This window comes from Caenorhabditis briggsae (genome assembly GCF_000004555.2).
Source record: "Caenorhabditis briggsae complete genome, chrI, whole genome shotgun sequence".
Taxonomy (NCBI): Eukaryota; Metazoa; Nematoda; class Chromadorea; order Rhabditida; family Rhabditidae; genus Caenorhabditis; species Caenorhabditis briggsae.
The window spans coordinates 5,493,597-5,501,489 of record NC_013489.2 but is presented as its reverse complement, the minus strand read 5'-3'; the positions used below and the strand labels follow the sequence as shown (position 1 = coordinate 5,501,489).

At 40.7% G+C, this 7,893-nt stretch overlaps 3 protein-coding genes across 3 annotated transcripts in view; all 3 read left to right on the top strand.

The window, feature by feature from the left end:
- The window catches only part of Cbr-ercc-1, a gene marked incomplete at both ends in the record, with an annotated part of 4,557 nt that extends 892 nt beyond the window's left edge, over positions 1-3,665 (top strand). Inside the window, 6 exons of the mRNA XM_002639185.2 lie at positions 711-955; positions 1,531-1,602; positions 1,679-1,780; positions 1,924-1,988; positions 2,672-2,791; positions 3,524-3,665. Of these exons, the coding sequence (XP_002639231.2) occupies positions 711-955; positions 1,531-1,602; positions 1,679-1,780; positions 1,924-1,988; positions 2,672-2,791; positions 3,524-3,665 (746 nt within the window). The remainder of the gene's footprint in view (positions 1-710; positions 956-1,530; positions 1,603-1,678; positions 1,781-1,923; positions 1,989-2,671; positions 2,792-3,523) is intronic.
- Positions 3,666-3,978: 313 nt separating this feature from the next.
- Positions 3,979-4,969, top strand: CBG03788 (the record flags this gene model as incomplete). Its single annotated transcript, XM_002639186.1, has 2 exons — positions 3,979-4,629; positions 4,679-4,969. The coding sequence occupies 2 exons, from the start codon at positions 3,979-3,981 to the stop codon at positions 4,967-4,969; spliced, it is 942 nt and encodes a 313-aa protein (XP_002639232.1).
- Positions 4,970-5,187: 218 nt separating this feature from the next.
- CBG03789 overlaps positions 5,188-7,893 on the top strand; it is a gene marked incomplete at both ends in the record, with an annotated part of 3,705 nt that continues 999 nt past the window's right edge. Inside the window, 3 exons of the mRNA XM_002639187.1 lie at positions 5,188-5,415; positions 5,464-5,654; positions 6,982-7,422. Coding sequence (XP_002639233.1) covers positions 5,188-5,415; positions 5,464-5,654; positions 6,982-7,422 — 860 coding nt within the window. The remainder of the gene's footprint in view (positions 5,416-5,463; positions 5,655-6,981; positions 7,423-7,893) is intronic.

Genomic DNA, 7,893 nt, shown 5'->3' with positions numbered 1-7,893 from the left:
CCCCCTTATGTGTTTTTTNGAACTTTCAAAACTTGTGGAATGACGACCCGCCAGGCCGGGCTGGGCCTCCAAAATTCGGGAAAAAGCCCGGCCCGGCCCGGCCCGTTACAAGTATGGAGTAAAAGCGCGCGAACTCAAACTTTTATTTTTTTTTTTGCTCGGTTTCACTGTTTTTTTCAAGTTTTCCGATGTATCTGGAAGAAAAATTGACAAAAACCTTGAAAAATCTTGAAAAAACGAAAAAAGGTGAGAACGAGCGAAAAAAATTTAAACGTTTGATTTCGCGCGCTTTTACTCACCGGGCGGCCTAGAAAAAAAGCTCGTCCCTAAGTGCTTTCAGCGTATTTTTCGATGCGTTTTTCTAGATGAAGGAATTTTTTTTAATATTTTCTTTATTTTTATGCCAATCTACATGCATTTCTGCACATTTTGATGCAATAAAAAATTTCACCGTATACCACCTTTAAATAAATATTCCAGTCAGAATTTCACGAAAATGGCCGGAATTTTCGCTATTCCGAACTCCGTTCTGAACATCTCTGCTTAGGAACTAGTCTTGTCATAATGCTTACCATCTGATTCAATAAAAAACCTTTTTTGACTTCGAATAATCATACCCGAGCAAAGTCTTATTCAATTTGCCCCCGCGACGCTTCTTTTCTCGTTTTGTTTCACACAAATAGGACACATCACCAAAATGAACTTTGCAGGAGGAGATGATGAGAAGACTGCAATGACTACAACACCGACGACGACTCAATTCCCATCCTCATCATCGTCGGAGTTACCCGGAGTAGTAGGAGGAGGAGGAAGTGGAGCACTTGTGGTAAATCGACGACGACAAGAAGGCAACCCGGTGCTCAAGTACGTGCGAAATGTGCGTTACGAGTGGGGTGACATCGGACCTGATTTCGAGTGCGGACCCACGTTCGGAGTTGTCTATCTCAGTTTCAAGGTATGGTAAAGTTAAACGAAGTACTTAGTTGTTTGGGAACAGTACTGAATAAGCATCTGCCTTTGCAAATCTACCGTAATCTTCGAAATTTAATAAGAAAGTTGTACTGTAACATTAATATTTGGAACGATATTTATTATCCTTGTCTGAGAAAAAAACAGGTTGAGACGCAGAGAAGAAGTGTCTGTGTCTCTACCTTATGTGTGCTATTTAGGCTCTCCGCTTCGATATCGCTACCGTATTCAGACTGCAAAAAATACTCTCTAACCTTTTTTTCTCAGACAAGCATAATACATGAATCTAGCAGTGACTACAAGAAAACTGGAAGTGTAGAAAGTGAGAAAACTGAGAAATCGTGTGGAAATTGGAAAAAGCACACTCATACACAAACAGACAGTAAACAGGCTGTCTTTCTTCTCTACACTTCTCCAGAATCTTTGTTTGTGGAAAAGATTTTACGGAACGGAGTGAATGTCCATAACCTAGCAGGAAGGAAACCACCTTAAAACACTTTGACTTTTGAACTTACAAGACAATCGCAATGTGTCATTATTATAACCTATTTCGCCTTTCAGTACCACAAACAACATCCGGAATATGTGTACACGAGAATCAATGGAAAAGCAGAGAATCGGTATAGAAACAAGGTAGGTGGGAGGAAAGAATGAAAAGAAGAAGAAGAAACAGAAACAATAGGTTGAAAAGATAATTGCTGTCGTTTAGGTGCTGCTGGGCTATTGCAACATGGAAGAGCCACGACATGTGCTCCGTGAGCTCAATATGATCTGTTTCCGCGAAGCTTGGACTCTCGTTGTTGTCTACACGGTATGAGGGGGTTTTGTACTTCAAAATGAACTACTGATCCCATAGCTGTTATGCTCGAAAAAACGGACTTGACTAGGCTTTGGCTTAAGTCTCAAAAATCGAAAAAAACATCATCACATATCCTCAAAAATTCAATTTGGCAGGTCGAGGAGGCGGCTGAGTACATTGAGCTTTTCAAGACGACACAGAAAAAGGAAATTACGGTCAAGTGAGTTTCCGTTATTCTTTTAACATAGCGTCACTAGTTTCGAGACCGATCGAACACAAATAGAAAAATCTTATTTCCATAAAAATTGTAAGTGGAAAAGAAGCTTTGGGGAAGTGTAACATATTGAATAATGTCGATATGTGGATCAAATGACAACTTGACAAAAAAAAGAGAAGCAGATGATAAATGTTAGGCTGGGAGGAACACATTCAACAACATGTCGGCAGCATAAGAAAAAACTCGAACGAAGACGGAAGACAACATCTGCTCCGCATATTTTACCCTACAACTTTTTTTGTTCGTCGCGGCATCTCCCATCGTCGGTCGCAGTTGCTGTTTGGGTCCGTCCCTTTTTGTTTTCAACACAAAAATTTATGTCGTCGTTTCTGTGGGCTCTGGGAGCAACAGCAATTTGCGGACGGAGGAAGCACTTTGGGATAATTTTATGGGTGCTGGGAAACGTAAAATACGAGAAATGTAGGCGAGCTAAGTGAAGACGATAAACGGGAAAAAATAATAAAACAGGATCAGGAGTCGGAAGGCTCGGAGCTTTGGTTTATGGAGATTCTGAGCTTCTCGAGATGGGGGAGAATAGAATTCAGTGCACACATTCTGGGGGCCTTTTTGATATCTCGAATACTTTTCTAGATCCTAATAATCTGAAAGCCAATTCTACATTCCAGGAAAAAAGCAATCGATGATGGAGGTGACAGTTCGATGAGCGATGAACGTCGGAGGAACCGAGAAACGGCCATCGGATTTCTGACCGCCGCGAGGAGTATCACAAAAACTGATGCCGATCGGTGAGAAAAACACTCAAAACACATGTGAAATCTGATAGTTTTTCTTGAAATCTGGTGATCATCTTCAGTCAGTTGCCAGAAAGCGCAGCTGATGGAAAATGACTCATTCTGAAAAAGTTGTATTATTCTGGTACAACAAATCGGAGCTGTGGAAGAGAAACATCGGTAGCCATGATCGAAGGTTCCACATCGACAACTACCGTAATCTGAAATTTTGTTTTTCAGATTTATTATCTCGATTTTCGTGTTTTCGGTTAATTTTTTTCATTAAATATCAAAAATTTTTTATTCTGAGTTGTTTGATGAAAAATAACAGAAAACTGCGACGAAAAGCAATGAAAATCGAGAAAATATTTTATTTCGGAAAAATATTCCGGTTACGGTAGTTGTCGTTGTAGAATCTTCGACCATGGCCGTCTGCGTTTCTTTCCACAGTTTCAGTTTTTCGTACCAGTATAATAGGTGCGTCACAGTTTCATCAGTCTTTTCAGCGAATCAGTGCACATAAAATCGAGCGGCAGCACGGTTTACCAAGAAACTCTGCGCACTGTTTCAAGTTTTCGTTTCATTCAAACGCTCGATTTTCGTCAGATTGCGTTTGACTTCCTATGATGCTGTAGGAAAACTCCGAAATTTGACCATGGCCGAGTTTTCCAAAAGCGAAATGCAATACTGCTCCATAGTTCTGTCTTGAAGTCCTCTCGGACAATCTCATTTTACTCTGCTTTCCAGACTTCTCTACCACTTCGGCACGCTTCAAGAAATTTCAACAGCTTCAGAAACTGCAATTTCAGCATGTCCAGGAGTTGGACCAATTAAGGCAAAAAACTTACATTCTTTCCTACACACCATTGTTTCGGCAAACGATCAATAAGAATCAAGTAAATATTGAATTGTAATTATTGTAGTGGAATTTCGTAATTGTCCTTTTTCTTCAATCAGGTTTTGAACATCTTTTAAAAAATCAAAGATCATTTTTCTCACAATCTCTACCCTACATTGATTTGTATCTGTATCATATTTTTCCCCCATTAAATAGTATCATTTATTGATAAAGACAATCGCAATATTCTTTTTCTTTTTCAACAACTTTCTTCATCAAATGAGTAATATTCTTCGTCGCTGAACTATTGATTTCTCCACAGAAGTTTGCAATCATTTATCAAAATCTATCATTTTCAGCAGAAATGTCGGACGTTCCTGAAGATGCTAATGCCGGTTGTCCTGGAACCGGAAGCGCTGGAGCCGGAAAAGCTTCGGGATGTGCAGGGTGTCCAAACCAGGGAGCGTGCGCCACTGGTCAAGGACCACCACCAGATGCAGATGTTCCAAAGATTCAGGATAGATTCAGCAGAATTAAGCATAAAATTCTGATTTTGAGTGGAAAAGGAGGTGTTGGTAAAAGTACTCTCACATCAAACCTGGCTCGCGCTCTTGCCTCGGATCCATCGAAACAAGTTGCAATTCTTGACGTTGACATCTGTGGACCTTCTCAGCCAAGAATGATGGGAGTAGAGGATGAAGAAGTACACAACAGTGCTGATGGATGGACTCCAGTTGGAATTCAACCGAATCTCACTCTAATGAGTATCGCTTTCCTTATTGGAGATAAAAACGACGCAGTCATCTGGCGTGGAGCTCGTAAAAACGGAATGATCAAACAGTTTTTGAAAGATGTCGATTGGGGAGAGGTGGACTATTTGCTTATTGACACTCCACCTGGAACATCCGACGAGCACATTTCGTTGGTCCAGTTCCTTCTTCAAGCTGGTCCTTTGGATGGTGCTCTGATTGTGAGCACACCCCAAGAAGTCTCGCTTCTTGATGTTAGAAAAGAGGTAAGGACAATTGTGTTATTAGAAAACCAACGAACATAATATTTTTCAGGTCAGTTTCTGCATCAAAACAAAAGTTCCAATCCTTGGTGTTGTCGAAAATATGGCTCGTTTCGTCTGCCCCAATTGTGCTCACACCACTCTTCTCTTCCCAACGTCTACCGGTGGAGCTGAGAAGATGTGTGAGGATTCGAATCTTGAACTTCTCGCCCAACTACCACTGGAGCCTGCTCTTGCGGAGGCACTTGATAATGGAGAAGACTTCTTTGAAACCAATCCAGATTCAACTCTCGCAAAATCATTCATGGATCTTGCCGAAAAAGTCAAAGCAAAGCTTCATTAGATATTCTGAATTTGATATTCCAGATTTGTTAATTTTTGATTTCCACTTGTTTGCATGTTGTGAGTTTTCACTTTTTCTTCTTCTGTTGACAATAAGTATATTCCGAAATGAAAAGTGCATTTATAATTATCTCATGAACTTTTAAAAAAAGGATTCACAGTGTTTCATCGATATTTCAATGAACTTGAATTTTGAAAAATGATGAAATGACTATCCAGATGCACCGGGTGGTTGTAACAGGAATGGGCGCTATCTCTCCATTTGGGGTTACAGTAAATGCCTTGAAAAATGGTTTGAATGAAGGGAGAAGTGGTTTGAAATACGATGAAGCACTGAAATTCGTAGTCGGATCGGTACCCGGAGAACGAGTAGAAGATCGGTGGGCAGCTGGTCAACAAAGAGAAATGAGTAGGGCCAGTATGTTTGCATTAGTGGCATCAGATGAGGTATTCTTGACTATCCCAAAATTCGAGAAAGTATTCGTTTGATTTCAGGCTTTATCACAAGCAAATGCTCAAAATCTCGATCACGATGAAACTGCAGTGAACATTGGAACATGTATGTCAGATCTCGAACATATTGGAGAGACAGCACAAAAAGTAGCAGAAGGCCAAACTAGAAGAGTTTCTCCATATTTCGTTCCACGTATTCTGAATAATCTTCCTGCTGGATACGTTGCTATGAAGTTTGTGTCAAGACATTTTCTTAAATGTTGACATTGATTGGTTTCCAGTAGAGTGTCGTCTCGCGAGAAATTTCCTGCATGACTCGCAATTTCTTGCTTTTGTCTCGTCTTGACGGGTCTTGTCTTGTCTTGCATAAATGCTTGTCTTGCCTTGCGTTCGCAAATGCTCGTATTGTCTCGTCTTGCAATTTCTCGTTCTCGCAAAAGCTCGCAATTTCTCATTTCACGTGCAAGACTCGCACTTCTTATGCGAGTCTTGCAAGTCTCGCAATTTGTCTCGCATAATACACCTATTTAGGTCAACATTCGTGAAAAAGTGTTAACGTGAAAAATAAATTCAAAAAAAATTCCAAACTTCCAAAAAACCCTTTTCGCCGATCCACAAAATGATATTCCACTCCGGAAATGAGAGATATTCCACTCTGGAAATGAGAGATTTTGAAGGTTTTGAAGCTCTGAATGCGACGAATTTCAAGATTCTGGCCCTTATACGCAAAGACTTTTACTTTTATGAAATCCAAATTCCTGATTCCGGATTTCCGGATTACCGGTGTACCAGGTTTTCGAATTTCTGGTTTTCTGGATTTCTGAATTTCCGGATTACCGGATTACTTGATGAATCCAGAAATTCGAAATTCGAAAGTTCAAGAATCTGGAATTCCGGAAACCTGGAAATAAAAAATCCTGAAATTTCAGGATTTTTGATTTTCGGGTTCCCGGATTTCCGGATTTCCAAATTTTTGAATTTTCGACTTTTTTGTTATCCTGGATTGTCGGATTTATGGGTTTCTGGATTTCAGAATTTCAGGATTCTTGATTTCCAGGTTTCCGGAATTCCGGATTTTCAAATTTCAAATTTCTGGGTTTTCGCAGCTCGAATTTCTTGATTCATCCGGTAATCCGCTTTTCAGAAATACAGAAAACCAGAAATTCGAAAATCCGGTAAACCGGTAATCCGAAAATCCGGAATCCGGAATTTGGATTCTATGTGAAAAAGGCTTTGCGTATAAGGGTCATAACCTTGAAATTCATCGAATTCAGAGCTTCATTATTTATTTTTCATGTTAACACTTTTTCACGAATGTTGACCTAAATATGTGTATTATGCGAGACAAGTTGCGAGACTTGCACGTGAAATGAGAAATTGCGAGCTTTTGCGAGAACGAGAAATTGCAAGACGAGACAATGCGAGCATTTGCGAACGCAAGGCAAGGCAAGCATTTATGCAAGACAAGCCAAGACGAGTCCCGAAAATTTCTTGCAAGACTTGCAAGAGTTCTCGTTCTTGCCGAACTCATTGCTCGCGAGACGGAACTCTAGTTTCCAGGTACAAAATGAGAGGTGGAGTAGAAGCCACGTCAACAGCATGTGCGACCGGTCTACACTGCATCGGAAACGCTTTCCAATCGATCCGTTATGGAAACTCTCGACGAGCTCTCGCTGGTGCTGTTGAATGTGCTTTAAACCCCATTGCATTGGCAGGTTTCGATAGGATGAGAGCGTTGGCCAGAGGAGATCAACCATCAATCAGTCGACCATTTGATAAGAGAAGAGCTGGATTTGTGATGAGTGAAGGGGTTGGAGTCGTATTTTTGGAGCGGTTAGAGGATGCAGAAGCACGAGGGGCGCAGATTCTCGCAGAAGTTTTGGGATATGGTATTTCTTCGGACTGTTATCACATATCCACGCCAGATCCATCTGCAATTGGAGCAGTTCTTTCAATGCGGAGAGCACTAGGAAATGCGAGTTTAGATCCTGTTCAGATTGGGTAACTTTTCAAATGTCTTTTGATTCAAAAAACTGCATGGTATAATTCAAATATAGCACCCCACCTCAATATGACCCCCACCTTATGAACAACTATAGTAGAGCCCCCCACCAGTACAAAAATGGGTGGGGGGGCTCTACTGAGGTGTGGGGGGCTGAAGTTGAATTGGTTGATTAAAGTATGACCAAATCCAATCACCCTTGCTAAGAGGGGGTGTTTATTAAGTTGACACTTTTTAACTCACAAATGGTTCTCACACCAATATTGCAGGTTCATGTAGTAGCATTTCGATGCCACGGTGAGTAAAATGAGCAATGGGGGCGGGGCATTCTTTGCATTTCTTTTCTATTTTTTTCCCAGCATGACCTCATTATATAACTCAATTTTTCCTTTTGCTTTAGCTGAATTTACTTATTTGATTTGTATGATTTCCCCTTTCGGTTTTGATTGTTTCGTCGAGACCCCGCAAAC